The sequence below is a fragment of the Dromiciops gliroides genome, chromosome 2, assembly GCF_019393635.1.
Source record: "Dromiciops gliroides isolate mDroGli1 chromosome 2, mDroGli1.pri, whole genome shotgun sequence".
Taxonomy (NCBI): Eukaryota; Metazoa; Chordata; class Mammalia; order Microbiotheria; family Microbiotheriidae; genus Dromiciops; species Dromiciops gliroides.
The window spans coordinates 386,719,440-386,743,093 of NC_057862.1; the positions used below are offsets into that span (position 1 = coordinate 386,719,440).

Genomic DNA, 23,654 nt, shown 5'->3' on the forward strand with positions numbered 1-23,654 from the left:
TATTAGCGCTATAGGTGCAAGATTTCCAGTTACATACAGGAAGAAGGCAGGAATGCACCGGCAATGTCCAGGAACTGATGCCATGCTATGGTCACTCATAGTCTTTAAGAAATGAGGATGGATTAGGTTTCCTTGAATTTCTTTGATGGTATTAGCAGGTGTCACCTAAAAGGGACCAACAGACTGGGTGCTATCTGGAGCTCCCTTTTAAAAAGCACTAGTTATTTTGGGGTATAGAAAGGCCACCACCAAAACGACCCCACCACCACCATCTTTGACCTGATCACTTCCCAAAAGATCTTACCAACATGGTACCCTTGGCCCAGTGGCCTTCCCCCCCTCCCCCCCCAGCTGTCTGAAGAGGACAGTATTCCCCCTCTTCAGTATTCCCCAACTCAGGGCTATCCCTGAGGGATTGAGGGACACTCAGGACCTATCGCTTGTGTTTTGTAAGAAAAAAAATCGTAATTTTTAATACTATGATAATTTCCCATGAATTACGGCCCCCCCCCGAAAAAACCCATCACCAACAACAATAGAATCCTCCCACGTGACAATAGCACAATGAAGCAAAACGGAATAAGCACATTGACTGTCTGAAAATTTGTCCCTCATTCTACCCCTAAAGTTCAGTGCTCCTTTGCTTCCAGAGTCCTGAAGTCTTTCAGTGGAGTTTTCTTCGACATTATTATACTCCTTGAGTAAATTGTTCTCTCCGTCTAGCTTGCCTCACACTTCCAAGTTTTTCTGAATTCTTCCTGTTTGTCATTCCTTACAGCATGACAATACACCACACATTCACATACAACCGTCTCTTCATCCATTCCCCTCTAGCTCTTTGCTCCTACAAAAAAGTGCTGCCATAAATTGGTGTATCTAGGACTCTTCCCTTTGTTTTTAACTTCTTTGTTGTAAACGACTAGCAGTGGCACATTGATTGTTTCATCTCCTCGTCACTTGGGGGAGGGGGTGGGGAGGAACGTGTTTAAGTATTCAAAGGGCTGTCACATAGAGGGAAGGATTGCACTTGTTCTGTTTGGACCCAGAGGGCAGAACCAAGAGCCACGGATGGACATTGCAAAGAGATTAGTTTAGTAGGACGGTGCGCCTCGGGAGGTGATGGATTCCCCTTCCTTGGAAGTCCTCGAGCAGAAGTTGGATGGCCACTTGGTGGCTATGTTACAATGGTGTATGGGTTGGATTAGATGGGCCCTGGGGTCCTTTCTGACTCTCAAATTCTATGATTCCATGATCCCTCCCCTACCCCAAATAAGACCTATATCCTTAGTTTTACAAAAGTGAAACAGGCAGCCTTTAAGGGGAAAAGAGGTCACAAAAATGAACCTTGAAAAGGGACTGTAGCAGAAGGATGTACAGTTTTATCAGGTTGTTGGATGGGAGCAGCCAGGAGGGTCATGTGCTAATTGTTTATTGATTTAATCTAAATTCATATAGGCCCCAGGTTTGTAGTAATACCAAATAACTCTTTTCTTGAGTTACTGCCCAACCTGAGGGAATTTGGGAGGTAGGGAGGGTGTTAGAAGGGAGAGGAGAAAGATAGTGTCCAGGAAGGGAAATAAGGTAATTTTGCCCAGATTCCTATACCCTGGGGAATGTCACTCCCCCCTTTCTGTAACATTCCTTCAGGTCTAAGGTCCCTTCCAGCTCTAAGGTTTAATTATTCTGCATCTAGACGACACTCACTTGAAAGTAAGAGGTAGGGTGGGGGTTAGTTAGAGAAACTGAGAGATGGCAGCGTGGTGAAATGTAACACCCAAAGGTTGGGAATGCAGAAACCTGTGTCACTTTTGGAGATCACTCTCCTTCTCTGGGCATTGGGATCTTTCTATGCAAAGTTAGAGGGTTAGCTGAGAGGGTTTCTAAGATGATCCCATTCTTATATTCTGTGATTTGGCACAGAGTGAAAAGGCAGAGGGTTTTCTTCACAATCCATCAGTTATGGCATGTGGGGGCCATACTAACCCCTGACCCTTTTTCTTCATTATAGATAGTTCCAGTAGATCATGCTTGACTTGGGGGGAACTCAATCTTTAGGGCATAGACCTGTTCCAGGCTGGATGCCATGCCTCCAGGACTCGTTAGTCTCTGTGATGATAAACTGCATTAAGCCACTATTTAAATCAGGAACCAACTCCATTAAGGGACAAGTGAATTGAAGTTTTAACTACTTTGAGGTCATTGTGAGGATTCATGTCTTTCATGGAAGATCTTGGGCAAGCAAGTGAAGTTATCCAGTGTGGCCTCCTAAAATAATAGGACATTCACATCTTGCACTTTGCTAAATTTAGGGTTGACAGGACATTCCAGGGAGGTAGCCCTTAGCAGCAGCTAGTACTCAGGGTAAGATGTTAACTGTCAAGTACTGAAATCAAGCCTTAGGCATCTGAATTAATGGTGAAAGACTTTAGACCCAAGCTGAAAAATCTCTATCTGAGAAGAGGATAAAGGCTAAATGGGCAGTATTATCAAGGGGACTTTAAACTTTTGGCAGATCACAACAGCAGAGATCTTTTCGGAAAGTGCATTTGTGCTGAACTGGCCAGCCAGATAGGGCAAGGTGGAAGAAATGAGTCGATAGCCTTCACGGGGGAAAAAAGAGTTAGTTTAAAAAAGAGAGAGGGAAAAGAAAGACTGAAAGAGAATAAAGGCACACTAACTGGAGATAGGAGAGGAGATGGATTTTTTTGGTCAGTTTAGCTAAATGCATGGTCTTCTCCAGGCCTGTGTCCTGGGACCTCACACGTTTCAGGGAATCCTTCTAGAAGGTTAGAAGAAAAGCTCATTTGGCAAGAGTTTTTCCTGCCTCAGATGAGGCAGTTCAAGTCAGTGCACCCAGAGTCATCTATAATTTGCTTTAGCCTCTAGCAATATCTCCCACCCCTCTTCACCTCAACCCAGATAAGTGCCACAGAAGCCCTGCTCTATGGGGGAGCTCCCTAATGTGTGAGAAAAAATGTTAAACAGGAATCCCTTTGACTTTGCTTTTGTAATTCACCTAGCTCTCATCAATTCCTGCCACAATCTTTGGGGATCTTTAAAAATAGAGTAATCCTCCACCTGTCTAAGTGCTCGTTGGTGAAGCACAGGGTTGGAGGATCTCTGTCCAAGAGCCTCACCCAGGAGTGGGGCTTGTGGAGTTTGCTCCCAAGTCAGTCAAACACTCCACTATATAGTTCAACCCTCAAATGAACAATGAAGAAACTCAATAAAGGAAATCTACGTGTTGGGGGATGGTGTTAAGAAGAACAGAACCCTGATTATTCTTCTTACAACATGACTGATGCAGAATTATGTTCGATGTGATTATACATATATATATAATCTATATCAGATTGCATTCTGTCTTGGGGAGGGGGGAGGCAAGGGAGGGAGAAAAATTTGGAACTAGAAATCTTATATAAACAAATGTTGAAAACTGTCTTTACATGTAACTGGAAAATAATAAAATACCTTTATGATAAAAAAGAACAGAACCATTTCTGCTCAGGTAAACTAGCTATAGCACTTTTCTATCTATTGTTGTTCAGTCGTTTCAGTCACGTCTAATTCTTCATGACACTATTTGGGGTTTTCTTGGTAGAGAGATACTAGAGTGGTTTGCCATGTGCTTCTCCAGCTCATTTTATAGAGGAGGAAACTGAGTCAGATAGGGGTAATTGATTTGCACAGGGTCACTAATCTGGTAAATGTCTGAGGCCAGATTTGAATTCAAGAAGATGAGTCTTTCTGATTTCAGGCCCGACACTCTATCCACTGCACTATCTAGCTGCCTTCTTCTAGCTACAGGTTAGAGCTAGTATGAGTTCTCCTAGAAACCCCCCAAGCCTGAGATTTCATGATCAGATTTGCTACCCAGTACATATGATTTTGACACTTTATTCATATCAGTTATGATAACTTACATTTTCATAGTGGTTTCAGGTTTACATAGCATTTTCATCACAACAACCCTGTGAGAGATACACCAGAGAGTACAAATTTATACACACACACATATATATGCATACAAACACATACACATATATAATGGGATCTGTGGTCTCATTAATGTGGGCACGCCAATGATACAGGTCACAACCCATGCATATGTTTTCATCCTATGGGGTTCTTGTTTATGTTCTCTTCTAAACCCTCTCCTATGGCTTTATCCAGTATCCTGGGGACATTCATCTAGGTCTCCTCACAAGACAGGGATACCAGCTTAGCATTCAGGCTGTCTGCTTGTCATCCTGTACTCTTGCTCTGTCCATCACTATTATCCTAGTCCACTTCCTTTTCCAGCCATTTTGGTGATGAACTCTTTTGCACCAGTCCTTCAGTGCCATTGGTAATATGTTGCAACCTCTTTACCCTCATAATATGTCTAGTCAGATGGAAGCCTTTGAGTGACCCTTAGTTTTAATTCTTCATAGATTGTGTTATAAATGGGCATTTCATTACCTTATTTATCTGAGATCTGAGTCACAGTATGATAGTACACAAACATAATGATGGCCTATTAGTGTCAATGTCTTTCATTCCCTGGACGTGAAGATTAAGGAGATTGGAAAAGGTATGTTAATAGCATCAAATCTGTCCTTTCACTTAGATACCACATATTTGCTATGTAGCACCTGCTAACCCTTTTGTCATTTGTCTGGAATATCTTACCTTAATTGCTTGAATTTCTAGCCATCTCACATGCTACTCTTCCATGAGATTGTCCCTGATACCCCCAATCAGTGACAACTTTCCCCCTCAGATGTCACATAGTGCTTGGTTTTGTACCATTGCGATGTACTTCTCAAGTATTATTGCACACTGTAGTAAATGTATAAAGAAGGGAAAAGTGCCTGTGATGTTCCAGACACTATGCTAAGCACTTTATACATATGACTTTCTTTAATAATAATAATAATATTTCCATACCATTTACTATGTGCCAGGCACTGCAATAAATGCTTAGCAATTATTATTTCATTTGATCCTCCTGACAGCCTTGGGAGATAAGTGCTATTATTATCTCCATTTTATAGATGAGGTATCTGAGGCAAATAGGGGTAAAATGACTTACCCAGGGTCATGCAGCTAGTCAGTGTCTAAGGCCAGGTTTGAACTCATGTCTTCCTGACTCCACGTTTGGTACTGTATCTACTGTGTCACCTAGATGACTTCAGCAGTAATTGACATCCTTTTACTGGACTATGAATTTCATGAAGTCAGAGACAGTGTCTTACCTAAACCTTGTATTGTCTCCCTGTGCCTACTACAGGAGGTCCTTAAAATGCTTGTTGATTGATGTTGTTGATGGCATGAATGAATCCAGAAAGTTGGCATAAGCTTGGATATCTGTGAAAGGGGCATTAGTCAGGGGCAGTCTTGTATAGGGACAAAAACAAGTGACTGAGAAACAGGAGATATGGGTTCTAGTACCAGTTCTGCCACAACTAGCTCAATGATTCTAGGAAAATCAATTTTTTCTATTCTCATCTGTGTAAAATGAGGGGATTGAATCCTGTGACCTCTTAAGGGCTTTGATGTCCTGACATAACTTTTTTTTTTAGATTTCTTTTTGTTTTGTTTTGTTTTGCGGGGCAATGGGGCTTAAGTGACTTGCCCAATGTCACACAGCTAGTAAGTGTCAAGTGTCTGAGGCCGGATTTGAACTCAGGAACTCCTGAATCCAGGGCCGGTGCTTTATCCACTGCACCACCTAGCTGCCCCCTGACATAACTTTTTAATTGTTTTCTTATTATTTTGATTTTCTCAAGTTTTATTGTGTTGTTTCCCAAAGAGAACTTCTTAGTCATTTGACCCACAAATACATGGAGACCAGAAAAGTATTTTGATCTTTCATCGTAGTTTTCCCAAAATTGACCCAAGCAGGTATTGAATTGTCCCAATTCCCAAAGGCAGAGGTATATATTAGTTGGGGTTGAAAATAGATTTCACCATTCAAAGTTATAATAAAATTATCATAAGCACCATCATAAGCACATAATAGTCACTGGGGTCTAATCCTCCTCCCTCCTTGTGTTCAGGAGAGTACAAATAGTGAACTTGCTAAGTACAGGGGAGAGGAAGTGCTCCCCCTTCTCAATTCTCTCCCAGGAGTTGTCTTCCCCCATAGCTTGGAGTATTTTTCTGTGCTGATTGAAAAGCTGTCATGGTGAAGATGCTACACATGGAGGGTAATGGAGAAGGATGATTAACAGGCTACAACATATCACCAAGGAGGAACTCTCAAGAGAAATAGGAGTCAAGGATGACAGGAGTGAGGAATGACAGTCAGTGGACAGCCAGAATGCTCCAGTGATACTGACCCAATGTCAGAAGAAAAGATTTCCAGCATGTTGGGATGAAATTGAGGGAGGAAACATGTAGCAATCACAAGGGTAGACAGGCATGGATGGGTTGTATTCTTCATCCTTGGTAGACACTCCCAAATGAATAAGATCTATCTGCATGTTAAGAGTTGGGATGCAGGGTCAGCTAGATAGCACAGTGGTAAAGCGCCGGCCCTGGATTCAGGAGTACCTGGATTCAAATCTGACCTCAGACATTTAACACTTACTAGCTGTGTGACCCTGGGCAAGTCACTTAACCCCAATTGCCTCACTAAAAAAAAAAAAAAGAGTTGGGATGCACAGGTGCAACTAAGAAGCATCCTGAATGTGATGGAGAGAATCCTGACTGGAAGTCAGGGGACTTTGGTTGAGTCTCTTGCCTGGCCAGTCATCTGCAGAGCAAGCTTAGATAAGTCACACTTTCCTCATTTGTAAGATGAAGAGAGAGAATTAGATGGTCTCTAAAGTCTTCTGGTTCTAATTTATGTTATTCAATAATTTAGAATAACATAAGTGTCTGAGGCCAGATTTGAACTCAGGTACTTCTGAATCCAGGGCTGGTGCTTTATCCACTGCGCCACCTAGCTGCCCCTGTAATAAACATTTTTATTTATAGTTTTGGGTTCTGTTTTTATCCCTCCTTCCTTTCCTCCCCTCTCCCTTTGCTGAGCCAGTAAGCAATCATATATGAGTTATACATGTACAAGTATGTAAAATATTACCATATTTGTCATTTTGTATAAGAAAACTTGATTAAAAGAAAAAAAATGAAAGAAAGTGAAGAATAGTCTGTTCCATCAATATCAGTTCTTTCTTTGGGATTGTCTTGGATCATTGTTTCACATATATTTGAAGATCATTTTTAAAGTCCGTTCTTTTCTGCTTTTTTGTAAATAGTCATAAAATGTCAGAGCTAGAACCTTAGAGACTCTGGAGTCCAACACCTCATTTAAATATGAGGAAGGAAACAGAGACCAAGACTGGTCTAGGATTCATATAGTTAGTTACTTGCAGAGCTGGTGTTAAAACTAAACTCAATTTTCAATAAGCATTTGGTAAGTGCTACCTGTGTACTGAAGACTTGACTTAGCACTAGAGATAAAAAGATAATAGTGAAAGTTCTTGTGTTCATGGAGCTTAAATTCTATTGAAGGAAACAAGATATCCACAGATATTTCAATTAAAAAACAACAACTACTATACAAAGTATTGGACCTGATTCTCAGGTCATCTTTCAACTACAGTATCATGCTGCCTTCCTTTCAAAATTCCCTTGGAACATTGTGGGTTCTCAGTTTCTAAAGTGAATGAAAGGTGATGTCAAGTTATAAAAAAACTGTAAGTGATCACTATTTAATATTTGTGGCTTGGCATTAACTTTGGACCCTTTACAGAATGTATATGTAAACTCCTTCAGGGCTTGGCTGGGCTTTGGTTTTTCCCTTTGTATCCAAAGCACCTAGTGCGTTGCCTGGTACACAGAACTGAACTGAATTTAGTTGTGAATCAGTTCTTTCTAGCCTTTAAAAAACCTCCATTATGATGATGGCTATATTTAAATCAAGCAGCTAGGTGTCTTGGTAGATAGAGCACTGGGCTTGGAATCCAGAAGATTCATCATCTTACATTCAAATCTGGCCTCAGACACTTCCTAGCTGTGTGAACCTGGGCAAGTCACTTAACCCTGTTTGCCTCGGTTTCATCATCTGTAAAATAAGTTGGAGAAAGAAATGGCAAGCCACGGTAATATCTTTGCAGAGAAAAAACCCCAAATGGGATCACCAAGAGTCAGACCCAACTGAACAACAATATATTTACGTTTAGTACATTTAGTATGTTGCTTCTTAAAACAGAGACCTGGTCTCTCTCAGTACAATCAGTGAATATCATGTCAAGTTTTCGGTCTCAGTATTTCTTGCACACACGTATCCCCTTTTTTCTATTCCTATTGATTCCTTTATAGCTCAGTCTCCTCTAATAGGCCCCCCTGCCTCCAAAGTAGCTCTTTCTCAGAGCCATCCTTATATATAGTCGACAGCTTAATCTTCCTAATGCATAGCTCTGATCCTGTTACTCCTGTGCTTATAAAATTTCGGTGGCTCCCCATTAATTACTGAATTAGAGCTAGACACCCTCATTTTGCACTGAAGGAAATTAAGACCCAGAGAAGGGAGGAGTGTGCCCTTAATTAAGGTCACACAGTTGTACACAGCAGATTTGGAACTTGAATGCATGTCATCCATCCAAATACAGGGCTCTTTCTGCTACCTCTCTCCTGAAAAAAAGTATAGACATTCGAGGAACTCCAAAATTTGGCCCCAAACTACCTTTCCACCTTTATCTCAGGCTAATTCTGTTTCTGGCAAATACATTATTCACAGTTCTAGAAATATTTCCCAAACCTTCCCATTTCTGTGCCTTTCTTTAGTGTTCCCTATGCTTGTAATGTCTTTTTCCCAGCTCCACCTATTGAAATAATATCCAGCCTTCCATGCCCAGCTCTAAGTATGTGAGTGTTTTTTTCTGATGCTTTTTGTTTTTATTATCACATGCATTTCCAAATATATCCTTCCTCTGCCCTATCCTTCAAACCGTTCTTTATAACAGAAATTTAAAAGAAACCACAATTCAACAAACATCAACCATGTCTGAAAGTATAAGCAATATTCTACACCCATAGTTCCCCACATCAACAAGAAAGGGAGGGAGGTACCTTTCCCCATCCCTTCTCTGGCCAAACTTGGTCATTATAATGACAAAACATTCAGTTTTGTTTTTGTTGTTCTTTCTGTTTATATTGTTGTAAATCCTTGATAAGCATTTACTTTTGAGTCTCTTTTATCTGTAGGATTGTATCAAGGAAGCTATGCATCTCTAAAGAAGGTGTGAAGCAGTCAGTTATAATAAGTATATAGGAAACTATCTTCTCTTGAGAACTAATTTCACAGCAAACAATGGTAATATTTACCAATCATCTCTGAAAAATGAGTGCAAATTGCAGGGAATGCAGTGCAAATTGCTGGAACTCAGAACATCACCCACATAGGATATTTAATGAGTCTGGGGGAGAAGGTATAAATTTCAGGAAAATGTCAGTTGTGTCAATGTAAATAAGAGGTTTCAGTGTAATATTTCATTTTCTATATACATTTCCTGTAGTCTTCAGTTATTCTTGAACATTGAATCTTGAGAAATAGTTGGTTTTAAATTTGAATCAGAAAAGAAGGTGAAGACCAGGGAAAAGCAAGTTACAGGAGATCATAGATTGACAAATAATACTTAAGAGAGTCTTGGAAGGGTTGGTCATCCTGTGTGATGTGTCCCTTTAGAGAAAACCTTGCATTGGTGAGCCAATACAACCTGAAACCCGAAACTGGATTCAGCGGGGTTTTTTTTTTTTATTTTAAATTTAAAATTTTTTTTAGTGAGGCAATTGGGGTTAAGTGACTTGCCCAGGGTCACACAGCTAGTAAGTGTTAAGTGTCTGAGGCCAGATTTGAACTCAGGTACTCCTGACTCCAGGGCTGGTGCTCTATCCACTGCGACACCTAGCTGCCCCCAACGTGTTTTTAAATAATTTTATGGCAATTCAGGGGATCCCCCACCTAGTTGAAAAACAGAAAGCTTGCTGACACACAATCTCATTTGTGGGCTTGCTGCAGAGCTCCCTCGTGCTTCTCTGAATGCCACTGAATATGTCGGGAGGACTTTCATAAGAGGGCTTCATACAGCTCCAATGGGAGAATGAATAAAGGGCACAATCAGTGTTTTTAGTGTTCTGGGAGTCATTTCCCCAACCCATCCTCATCCTCCCTGCTTCTCCAGTATTCTCACCTGGGTTTGCATCTGGCTAGTTGTATGTATAGGTATACAGAGATTCTGATCTTGGGTACCTCTTTGAATATTATCAAATGTTTGCGTTTCATTATGAAAACAATTGCCTCCTTTGGATGCTAAACTCATCATGGTTCCATAAGTGCTTAGAATTATTAGACATATTAGTAGTGGTAAAATATAGTGCAGCATAGAAAAAACAGGCAGATTTGGCTTCACATCCCACCTCTGCTACTTATTAGCTGTGTGACCTCTGGCAAGTTGCTTGGCCCTCTCTAGGTCAGTTTCCTAATCTGTAAAATAGAATAATAATAACACTGACTTCATAGGATTTTTGAGTATCAAATGAAATGATATTTATAAAGTGCTTTACAAACCTGTAAGGATTATGTACATCTTAGATATTGTTGTTACTTAACCTCTCAGGTTCTTGATTTCTTTGTCTGTAACTTAAGAGAGGCACTACGGTATAATGGTTAAAGAGCCTAGCCTCTGAGTTGGAAAGACCTGGGTTCAAATCCTGCCTGTGAGACATACTGACCATGAGACTGATTTCATTTAAGTGGAGATAAATCAACATGGCAAAATAATACTTCAAGCCTTTAAGCACATGACACCATACCAAACAATATCTTCTTGTCTCTGAATTAGGGTGGAAGCTATTGCCATTTCCTTATTTTTCTGTAATTAAAGTATGGCAAACATTAACATGATTGTGTATTTTTGTTTGTTTGTTTTTGAAGGGCAGTGGGGGTTAAGTGACTTGCCCAGGGTCACACAGCTAGTAAGTGTCAAGTGTCTGAAGCTGGATTTGAACTCAGGTCTTCCTGAATCCAGGGCTGGTGCTTTATCCACTGCACCACCTAGCTGCCCCCATGGCATTTAATTTCAATTGTTTTGTTGTGGTTGTTTTTGCCCATTTGAATTGCTGTAGTCACTGTTTATATTACTTTCCTGGTTCTGTTTACTTCACTTTGTATCAATTTATGTAAGTCTTCCCACGGTTTTCTATCAAGAGAAATTTCATAAATTCCATTTTTGACCTTTTTCTAAAACAAGGTTTCATTTTTTCCCCCTTCTAGTTCCTGATCAAATCATCATAAGAGTCCTGATAAACCGTCTCAGTAAACAGGATTGTATTTGCTATGGTTGGGTGCTTCACGGTTTCCCTCGAGACTTAGACCAAGCAACTCTCCTGGAGAGTGCAGGATTCATGCCCAACAGGTATACTATTGGTTGTAACAAGAGTTTTTAAAGCTTGGTAAGTGAGTGTCTACATTACTAGACTTTCCTGTAGTTTGGATCACAGCATTTTGAGCTAGAAGAGAACCTCATAAATGATGGAGTGAAAACCTTATTATTTTCCAGTTGAGGAAGCTGAAATCCAGAGGAAATGACTAACTCAAAGACAGGTTGTAAGTGATGGAGCCAGGCTTTGAAACCAAGCTCTCTAAATCGAGAGCTAATGATACTTTCAGGTACCAACTGGAGAACTGTCATAGAACATTTTCCTCGACTTCCCATTGATGAGTTTTTAGTACTTTCTGTGGGTTGACTTCTGCTCCTCCTCTGGAAAGATATTGAGAAGGATATCTTAGCGCTTATTTCTTCCCGTGATGTAGAGCACTTCACTTAACACCCAGATATAAAACCGGATTCTTCCACTTACTACCTGTGTGACCTTGGTTGAATCACTGAACCTTTCTGATCCTGTTTACTCATTCATAAAATGGATGTGATAACTTCTGCCTGTCTTATAGGATTATTGTGAAGATCAAATAACGCATGTGAAAGTTTTATGAAAAATTATAAAACACTACTCAAATATAAAGTACGACTAATACTTAGATTCACAGAATTGTAGAACTGGAAAAGACCTTAGAGATTATCTAGTCTGTTCCCTTCATTTTACATACAAGAAAACTGAAACTCAAAGAGATTATGTAACTTCCATGAGTCTTCCATTGGCACAGGTTGCAACCCATTCCATGATTTAGTAGGCAATTTAGTGAGTTTCTGTGGCCAAAAAATCCTCACCTGATGGTCACTTTGGTTACAGACTGGTCCTTGAATGATACAGTACCAGTACCTAGACAGGCCCATATATAAAACCTTCCTAAGCTTCACATCCTAAGCCTTAACATGTAAGGCCTTGAAAGCCTTACATCCTAAGTGGGTCTAAGAAGTTAGACCCACTATAGCTTGTGCTCTGCTGGCATAGTCTGGGAGAATGCAGGATCACTTCCACCCTATGACGAGGTAAGTATTTGAGTAAGACTTTAGTGGAGCAATGATAATAATAATAAGGTGGTTGTTATTGTTGATGATATTCAGGAGAATTCAACCAATGAAAATACTAAAACTGGACCATTATCATAGAATAAACTGCTTTTCATAATCACCTAAACAGAAAAGGGAACTAAAAATACTTGAGAACAACATTTTAATACCTTCAAAATATAAAATAATACTTGTAACGTACTTTGTAAACTATAAAGTGCTATATAAATGATATTGTTATCAGGGACCTCTCAGAGGAGATAAAAATCTTGTGGGAACATGATGAGGTAATACCATTGCTCTTGTCTGTCTGTCACTGGAACTGTCTCAGAAATGCTTTCAGTAAATCTCTAGAGGATGAGCTTATATCCTAATAATTTTATTCAACTACAAAAAGCTATTATTTTATCCACCTGTGCAGTGATCTGCAGAACATCAAATATAAAAGAATAATAGCAGGATATCAATTTGTCCCAGGACCATTTCTTTATGAACAAGATGAGAAAAACAAGATAAGAACAACAATAATAATGATAATGATGATAGGGAGCTTAAATTATTTTTTTTCTTTTATATCTTTAGGTTGCTCTCACTCTTCTTTTGTGCTTAGTCCTAAAGCTTTGATCTTATCTCTTTTAAGTTCATTCATTCAATGAACAAATTAGTGAATGCATTTGTTATGCATTGTTAATCAATGCGCATTTAGTTATTTTAATTCAATCTTGCAGGCAAACTCTTAAAATTACTGGTTTACAAAAATGGACCAGCCCACCTTTCCCCTTAATTTGCTAAACTATAAATTAATCACATCACCATTCTTTATTACTGGCCCATAAGAAGTGGTTACTCATTCACCCTGACCATGTAGAATAATAGAATTATGTATTGTTAGAGCTGGAAGGGACTCCAGGATATAGAATCCAAGAACTAGAAGTGATCTTTGAACACAGAATGTCACATCTGGAAAGGCTCTAAAACCTTGAATGTGGGAGCTAGAAGAGCCCTCTGAAGTCATCCCCCCTCCTTTTGCAAACAGGAAAAGTGAAATGACTTGCCCAAGTTTGCATAGCAGGCTAATGTTAGGGACCTTATGCCTTACAACATCACTTTAAATATTTTCCTAACAGCAGCTTCCATCCACAGAATTCCTTTTTCTATTCAAAAATATTTATTAAGCACTCCTTTGGTTGTGGAACTAAATGAATTAAATAAGTAAGATCCTTGCCCTCTAGGATTATGTGACTGAACAGGCAACATTATCACAGAGAATATCATAATGGGGACTGAAGGAATATGGAATAGTTTTAGATAGCTTCTAGCTATTTTTCTTTTATTTTCCGATATCAGTACAATATTCTTTTCTCTTATTTGAAAAACTTTAGTTAACTACCTTATCCTAGTATTGTAGTAGCCAGAACTAAATTGCAGCTGCTGTCTCATTAGAATTCTGTAGTCCATGTCTACCTCAGAGTTCTTCAAGTAATTCTCAAGTATACTCTATTCAAACAATATTCTCATTTCTAAAATGGGAAAATTCTGCCTAAGGTTGACTGACTTTTCCAAGATTCTATGCTCAGGAGTAGAGAGCCCAGAATAGAATGCCAAGTTATCATCATTATTAATAATACAATATGCTTGTAAGTGGTAGTTTTAAAAATATATTTTCCTAAGCATTTTCACATGCATCAACTCATTTGATCCTCAAAGCAGCAATCAGAGCCATTCTTGGAGTAGGATTCAACTTACCTTGCTTTGTGATATCTCTTATTGTTATTTAACTTTCTGTACATATCTTGTTTCCTCAACTAAACTGTAAGGTTCTTGAAAACTGGCCCAACATGTCATACTTTTTTATATCTCTCATAGTGTTTTCACTATTCTTGCTCTCTCTTCCCAATAACAATGTCCCTATTCTCATTCTGGAGCACTTTGCCATAGATTACAGTAATTCATGTCAAATATCCTGTTGTTCTTACCTCCTTATAATTTAAACTTTTGCTTGCTTTCCTCTGTCTTAGTAGTCCTCAGTCCTCTCTGGTTTCTATAATAACTGCCAAGCAATGTTGCTTTCTAGGTTTTCTTCACTATTAAAATTGGTCCTCTTATTAACCTTTAACATGAGTCATGAAATTCTGGGGCTATGATTTGAATTGAGGCCACAATACCTTTTTTGGTCTGCTCCTATGTTGGACAAAGAATTTCATCATGGCTGAACTGTACCTCATTTTATGTACATGAAATGTTTGGGGATGAACTCAAGAAAATCATATCCATAGAAGTGGCGAATGAATCAATGTGGCTTAACGGAGATGTGTCTATTACTGTATGCCAGATCAAAATGTATTTGCTGAGCCCCATATACTATGCATGTGTCAAAGAACCAGCCCTGTGACTTGGGGTGGATAGAGTATTTATTTAAAAAATTTTTTTTTAAAGTGAGGCAATTGGGGTTAAGTGACTTGCCCAGGGTCACACAGCTAGTAAGTGTTAAGTGTCTGAGTCCGGATTTGAACTCAGGTACTCCTGACTCCAGGGCCGGTGCTCTATTCACTGCGCCACCTAGCTGCCCCTGAGTATTTATTTTTAAATGGACAAGAAAGCACTTCACAAATATGACTTTGATTTAATTTAGGCTTGCAAAGAGGCCACTCGCCCAGGTGGTAAGGATTGGTGCCTGGAGAATTAGTAAGGAATAGCAACTTAATTTATTTGACCTCAGAGCAGAAGGAAGGCAGCTACATTTTAAAATATTCATTTACAAGCTTGATTTAATCTTATGTTTTGTGTTTAATCACTCTCCTACATTTCCCTCCCTTTGCTCAGAAGGTGCTCTCTTCCTTTTCTTTTCTCCCTCCTTCTCCTTTTTCTGCCCCACCCAAGCATACGCTTTAAATTAAACATTTCCTGATTAATCCTACAGACAATTTTTGCCATAAAACCTTGAAGTCCAGTTATAGACTGAGAGAAAGAGAGAGATTCGAAAATCAAACCACCCACCCTGGGAAAGCACATTAGGGCTATAATTCTGGTTGAGGTGTGATGCCAATTATAAAACACTCTAGCTGTGGTGTTGCTGTTTTTGACACCAGGAGGAAATCTTGACAGAATTATAGCCTAGAAATCAATCTGGGAATAGGATACAGAAATCTATAACTCAGATATGAAAACAATCTACAAAGGCTCATTTTTAGGAGAGTTCGGTTGATGAAATTAGATTAAAATAAATTTACATATATATCAAGTTTATTATTAAAATATACTCATACTAGTAAACAGAGTTATTGGTGAAAGGGTAAGCTACTCTGTGTATTGGATTCAAAAACATACCTCTTTGGCTTATCAGAAAACAGAGTTATTGTCTACTTGTCACAGTATAAATCTCTTTCTTAGAGCTAATAAATGGATAGTGTTCAAATGCTATGTTTTGTCTGACTCCCACCGCATAAACCCAGTGCACATAATACTAAATTATATACCATTGAGCAGTATCAATCTCTTGATTCCAACATCATACAGTGAAGGGAACAAACCAAGTAATTGATGGCAGAAAAGAAGGGGGGAAAGTTATTTGAGAACAAACAATATGGGCTATAAAGTTTGTTAAAACACAATAATAATGATATAAAAAAATCCACTGCTTCATCCAAAATTCTGCCCTCTGCCTAACAGTAAAATAATTCATTTCATGCTGCAAATTTGAAGCATGGTATTTTCCTTTAGAATTAATATTTACCACAGGAAGAGAATAGAATTCAGATTGATGTCAGTAAGTTTGCAGTGAACCATACAAAAATGTCTTCTTGCTTCCTTCAAGTCTGTGATATGAGGAGACAAACTTGTGTTGAAAAATCCTCCCTGTTGCTGAAGTTGCTGGGTATCTGGATGTAGTCTTAATTGTGTTGAGCTATGGACATCTTTAAGGTGAATGAGAAGCCAAATCTCTCTGACAGTCTTGAGCGATGGTGGCACTGGGTGGGGACATTAAAAAGGCGGGGGGGGACCATTAAAACCTCTCCTATCAGGGGGTTGCAAGAATTGGGTGGTTAAAATAAAAGGCTTTGGTTTACTTATGTCAAGGTTTAATGGAGACTTTCATCGACAGCAGGTACAGAATGCTGTTTGTTTTAGTTCAGCAGGCATGGCTGCAAAGTACCTGGGTGAAAAATGGAAAGGAGTCATGCAGTACAAGATATATATAAAATGCCAGATGAGTTTATGACAGCTAAATACAGTAGAGTGCTACCAGGCATTTTATAATTGTTATTTTCCTTAAAGTGGCTCTTCCCCTTTTTTTGTGTGTGATTCTAAATATATCCCTCAAGGATGATCATTTGGATTAGTTAATTTGTGTTCCAAGCACCCTGATGCAAAATGGAAATTGCTCTGTGGAAGAGACTAAGACAGAGTTGGTTGTGCCCTAAAAGGACGTCCCAAGTAAGATAGACATGCAGCTCCACACCCACATTTGCTGGGGAACTTTATCTTCGTTGTCACTGGGAAAACTGTGACAGATCTCTTGTCATTAGGTTTGCCTCCTAGACTGTGCCAGGGTTATTTCAGTCCTAGCTAAACAAAAAGACAGTTATCACAAACAGCCTGCTGGAGAGCAGAACTGGTGTCTATACGGAAGGGCTGCCTCCAAGGGAGAGACGGTGTTGACAGCAAGTCAAACATTGGCAAATTCCAACCATCTAAAAGATCCTGAGTATTGTTGCCCCACCTAAGGACCCACGCAGTGGGGAATCTCACACCAACATGGCCTGTGCCTCTCGATGGACAAATAAGGCCAAAAGCCCTTTAGGTATCCAAGGATACATTCCCCCAAATGAACTTTCATTCAGAAGCTAGTATCAGCAGCAATGGATGGCTTCTGAAATATCGGGTAAATAATGCTCAGGGTCACAGGATAATAAGGTATAGAGCTAGGAAGGGCCATAAAGATAATCTAGTCTACCCAATTCCTTATTTAAAAACAAAGCATAAAGATAACCACTACAAAAATGCAAATAATCAACCAAATGAATGATGCTCTTACATAAAACTATTAGCATTTAACAGGGTAGAACCAAATAAATTACTCAATAACAAACCAGTTTTTTAAAAATGTGGTTTTTGTTCTCTGTTTCTCCCCCAGGGCCATCTGAAAATCTACTATTTCAGGTTTTCTTCTCTTTCTTTCCTTTAAAAGAAAAAAGTAGAATTGTAGTCAGTATGTATACAGTTCTTGTTCTGCTCATATCATTTTGCACCACCCCATATAGGTCTTTCCATATTTCCTTTACTTTCCATATTTATCTTTTTTATGGCACCATAGTACTGTGTTAAACTCATATACCATAATTTATTCAGCCGTTCTCCAATTGTTGGATATGTAGTTTCCATATTTTTGCTATTAGAAATATAACAGCTATGAATTTTTTTTATAGATAGGTTCCTTTTTCCTTATTATAATATTTTAGAATAAAGTCCTAGCAATGGAATCACTGGATTAAGAACCAACCAGTTTCCTGACTCTTGTTGGCAACCATATTGTTTTCCAAAGTGTTTTCGCCCGCCTACAGTTTCATTAAAAATCTACCACCAGGGGCAGCTAGGTGGCGCAGTGGATAGAGCACTGGCCCTGGATTCAGGAGGACCTGAATTCAAATCCAGCCTCAGACACTTGACCCTTAATAGCTGTGTGACCTTAGGCAAGCCACTTAACCCTCATTGCCCCACCAAAACCAAAAACAAAACAGAACAAAACAAAAAAAATCTACCAACCAATTAACCAACGGGCATTTATTGAGTGCCTACTATATTCCAGGAACTGTGCTAAGCGCTGAGAATACATGGATGAAAATGAATCAGTTCCTAATCTCAAGGAGTTTATCTGGGGTGGTAATAACATGCAAACTTATGTCATTATATACAAAAGGGATGCAAGGTAATTTGGAGGAAGCTCCAGCAGCTAGAAGGTTCACAAAAGGCCTCCTATTATATAACAATATCATAATAATCCTATAAAAGATGGTGTTTGAGCTGGGCACTGATGGAAGTTGGGGAGTCTAAGAAGCAAAGGTGAGGAGGGAGAGCATTCCAGGTATGGAGGATGGCCTGGGCAAAGGTGTAAAATGGGCAATGGAGGGTGGTGTGCAAGGAACAATGAAGGCCAGTTTGGCTGGATTGTAGGAAGGAGAAATAATAGATAACAAGGCTAGGACAGTAGATTTTGGGGGGGGGGGAAGCTAGGTGTTGAAGTGGTTAAAGCACCAGTCCTGGGTTCAAGAGGACCTGAGTTCAAATCCGGCCTCACACTGGACACTTATTAGTTGTGTGACACTGGGCAAGTCACTTAACCCTCATTGCCCTGCAAAAAAAAAAAAAAAAGAAAAAAAGAAAGTGGATTGGACTCATATTGCGAAAGGCATTAGATGTTTAACAGAGCAGGTTTATATTTGAAAATATAACTATAATCTTATATAAATGTTATTATATATTATGTTAGTTATAATAATTATGTGTATAATACAATGATAAATTACGATAGTAATAGCTTCCTATTGGAAGCCATTGGAGTTTACTGAGTAGGGGAATGAACTGGTTAGACCTGTGCTTTAGGAACATCATTTGGCAACTATGTGGAGGATAGATTAGAGTGGGGAGAGACTTGAGGCAGGGATACCCATTAGGAAGCTACTGTGAGATGATGAGGGTCAAGATGATGGCTGTGTGAGTAGAGAAAAGGGAGAAGCTGTGAGAGATGTGGTGGGGGTAGAAATGGGAAAATCTAGGACTGGATATGTGAGGTGAAGGGAGAATGAGGAGTTGAGGATAATGCCAAAGCTGCAACCCTGAGGGAATGGAAGTATGTCAGTTCCCTTGATGGAAATGGGGAAATTCAGAAGGGGGCGGGTAGGAAGGGAGCTTGGGGGAAAAGAAATAGCTTGTGTTTCAGGCATGTCGGGATTGAGATGCCCACAGGCTGTCCATTTGAAAGATCCAGTGTGCATTTGGTGATGTGGGATTAATGTTCACTTATTTATTATAGGATATGTTTCTCTGCAGCCCCACTGACATTTACTTTTTATTTTTCTTTGCTGTTTTTCTAACCCGTGTAATAGGTGCAAGATTGTTTTGATTTAATTTATCTGATTTTTAGGGATTGGAACATTCTTTTTTTTAATGTTGGTTCTCTTATTTTATAGATGAAGATTCATGGTCAGATCCTTTGAATTAAAATACAATGTGACTGTGAAATTCACTTCTCCATTCATTCTTTTTTTCCCTTTTTTTTTTTTTTTTTGGTGCGGCAATGAGGGTTAAGTGACTTGCCCATGGTCATACAGCTAGTAAGTGTCAAGTGTCTGAGACCAAGTTTGAACTCAGGTCCTCCTGAATCCTGAGCCGGTGCTTTGGCTACTGCACCACATAGCTGCCCCTCTCCATTCATTGTTCTTCTTCTTCTTTTTTTTTTTTTGGTGAGGCAATTGGGGTTCAGTGACTTGCCCAGGGTCACACAGCTAGAAACTGTCAAGTGTCTGAGGCCGGATTTGAACTCGGGTCCTCCTGAATCCTGAGCCGGTGTTTTATCCACTATGCCACCTAGTTGCCCCTCTCCATTCATTCTTAAGTACCTCCTATGTATAGACTACTATAGAAAAAGTATGGTTATGACACAAATCCTACCCTCATAGAGCTTACAATTTAGATGGGAAATAACATTTTAAGAATAGATGCATATAATATATGATATTACATCATAGGAAAATTGCAAAACAAAGCAATAAGTGACCTTCTCAAAGAGGAAAGTCATTACCAGGTAGAATGACTTAATGGAGAAGATGACCTTTGAACTAGGCTTTAACAGATGAATAGAGATCCAACAAATGAATGATGGGGTATAGGCATAGGGAACTGAGTGAACAATGGAAGAAGTGGGAGAGTGAAGGGCATATTTTGGAGACAGAGGTAGATCATCTTGGCTAGTCCTCTGTGGAGTTGTTTATTTTTGAGAGCAAGAGAGAGAGAAAAAAGGGATGACCACTGATTCTTCCAAATCAATTCCAAAACAGATGTTTGTTACTATTTACTGAAGCAAGTAAATTGAATCACAGTGTATTTTGGGGGGTCAGACCTATTAGAAATACATATATTAATTTATCAACTAATTGTTAGGAGGATTATTGTTAGAAGGTAGCTAGATGACTCAATGAATAGAGTGTTGGGCCTGGAGTCAGGAGGACTTGAGTTCAAATACAGCCTCAGATACTTCCTGGCTATTTGATCCTGGCCAAGTCACTTAACCATCATTTGTCTCAGTTTCCTCATCCGTAAAATGGGGATAATAATAGCATCTACCTCCCAGGGTTGTTGTGAAACTCAAAAAGATAATAATTGTAAATTGCTTAGCACAGTGCTTGACACATAGTAAGTGCTATATAAATGTTAGCTGCTATTATTGTTATTATTGATCATCATGGATCCCCTCCCCCTTACCAGCCATGAATGCTAACCAAGAAGAAAAGCTTGAGGGTTTATATACTTTTCCCAGGGGCTTCTAGAGAATTTTAGGCAGTTATCTATAAATACACATCTTCCATTATAGTAGCAACTCAAGGACAAAGTGTCTAACAGAAAGAGGAAACAAATCAAAGATAAATTTGTGATGTTAAATCACATAACATGAAACTAACATAAAAGGTCAAAGGCTCCAAGATGAGATGAAAGTATTGCAAGTCAAGGAGATTCAAATAATTGTGAAATTATTATAACAGGAGGCCTTTGTATCTGTACTATTATTACAGGAATATTCTAGTATAGTCGGTTGGCACATGGGGGTATTAATCTTGATTCTACAACCAATGGCTTAAGGTATTTCAATGGCAGGGGGCAGTTAGGTGACACAGTGGATAAAGCACCAGCCCTGGATTCAGAAAGACCTGAGTTCAAATCTGGCCTCAGACATTTGATACTTACTAGCTGTGTGACCCTGGGCAAGTCACTTAACCCTCATTGCCCTGGAAAAAAAAAGAAATTTCAATGGTATTATGGCTTTTTAGAGCAGCTAGCTGGTATAGTGGATAGAATGCCAAGCCTGGAGTTAGGAAGTTCACGAGTAACCTCAGACACTACCAGCTATGTGATCCTGGAAAGTCACTCAGTTTCCTCACCTGTAAAATGAGCTGGAGAAGGAAATGGCAAACCACTCCTGCATCCTTGCCTGGAAAACCCCAATTGGGGTCACAAGGATTTGGACATGACTGAAAAAGACTGAACAGCAACAACAAGATGGCCTTTTAATTCAATGTTACCTGTAATCTTGGGACTTTCATCTTCTACTTTTCACTATCTTTTCTTCACCAAATATTAGCCTCTCTGAGTCTGAGTCCAAAAAAGAAGGGTGTGTGTGTGTGTGTGTGAAATAATAATACTTATACTATCTCTTTTTTTTTTAATGAGGCAATTGGGGTTAAGCGACTTGCCCAGGGTCACACAGCTAGTAAGTATTAAGTATCTGAGGCCGGATTTGAACTCAAGTACTCCTGAATCCAGGGCTGGTGCTTTATCCACTGCACCACCTAGCTGCCCCCATACTATCTCTCTCTCTCTTTTTTTTTTTTTTTGTAGGCAATGGGGATTAAGTGACTTGCCCAGGGTCACACAGCTAGTAAGTGTCAAGGGTCTGAGGCCGGATTTGAACTCAGGTACTCCTGAATCCAGGGCTGGTACTTTATCCACTGCGCCATCTAGCTGCCCCATACTATCTCTCTTAAAAGGTTAATATAAGGAAGCTGATTCCTAAGCCTTAAAGCATTATGTAAACGTTAATTTTTCTAGTGGTGACAGAAAGAAAACTCCTTTTCCTCTTCCCACCTGCTCCTTCCCTTGAATCTCTGGTTCACACTCTCTATAGTTGGGTCAAACTGGCCTTCTGGCTTTTCCTGTTACAGGATATTCTGCCTCCTATCTTCCTGCCTTTGAAGAAGCTCTCCTCCTTGTTTGTCGTGCTCCACCTCCTCACCTCTGTCTCTTAGAATCTCTAATTTCCTTCAAAGCTCAGCCCAAGGGCTCCAGTATCTTGATCTAACTACCAATGTACCCTTCTCTTCCCCAGCCTAAATAACCTTGGATTTATTTTGTATTTGCTTACATGCATACATGTTGTTTCCCTAGATAGAATATAAGCCCAACAATGGCAAGAGCTGCTTCATTTTCTGTTTTTGTATCCCTGGCACCTAGCATAAATAATGCCTGGCCCATCATTGATTGATTGACTATTTCCTCCTCTCTGAAGCCCCCCAAAATTTATACATTTCTTTTCTTTCTTATGTTTCAATCTCAAAAAATTTAGTTCTAGCCTGGAGTTTCTGTGCAGCAAGGCCAAAGCTACAAGAGTGACTATTCGCTAGATTGTAAACTCTTTGAGGGCAGGGATTTTTACAGGCGAATTTGAGACAGAACAGTCTGAAACAAATTGTTCTTTTTACTGTGGCAATCACAGCACTTCGTATAGTATCTTGCAGGAGTTGGAATTTAGTAAATGTCAGATTGAATTGAAACTGATGTAAGACAGATTGTGGTTAAATGTCAAAAAGATCTTACTTCCTGCTGGAATAAGTTATCAAGGTATCCCTTTTTGGATGAGATAAATACCTATGTCTTGGATTATTTGGATGGAATGCTAATTTGAGGGGGTGATGCTGGACTCTCTGGTCTTTTGAAGACATTTGTTGCTCTAAAAGTCTGTGCTGGGTGTTAACCCTCTCATCAACAGACAAGTAGGTCTGAAGTCACTTTACATCTATTAGTATGTAGGTTGTCCATGTTGAATATGGATTTTAAAATACCACAATTAGGAAATAATTTGGCCTAATGTAATCCTTTGAACAAACATATTTGAAATTGCATTTTAATGATTTCTTTTACATGATAATTCTCTGTACTAATTCAGAAAACCAAATATGGGGGCAGCTAGATGGCACAGTGGATAAAGCACCGGCCCTGGATTCAGGAGTACCTGAGTTCAAATCCGGCCTCAGACGCTTGACACTTACTAGCTGAGTGACCCTGGGCAAGTCACTTAACCCTCATTGCCCAGCACCCCCCAAAAAAAAATTTAAAAAAAAAAAAAAGAAAACCAAATATGGTTTTTTGTCTCTTGTACCTGATACCAAAAACCAAAATGCACAATTTGGAAAAAGAAAAATGGGT

General features: G+C 39.3%; 1 protein-coding gene across 1 annotated transcript in view; it reads left to right on the top strand.

Annotated features, from left to right (window-relative positions):
- AK8 (adenylate kinase 8) overlaps positions 1-23,654 on the top strand; it is a 170,865-nt gene that overhangs the window by 99,292 nt on the left and 47,919 nt on the right. The window contains exon 11 of the mRNA XM_043987061.1: positions 11,264-11,405. Coding sequence (XP_043842996.1) covers positions 11,264-11,405 — 142 coding nt within the window. The remainder of the gene's footprint in view (positions 1-11,263; positions 11,406-23,654) is intronic.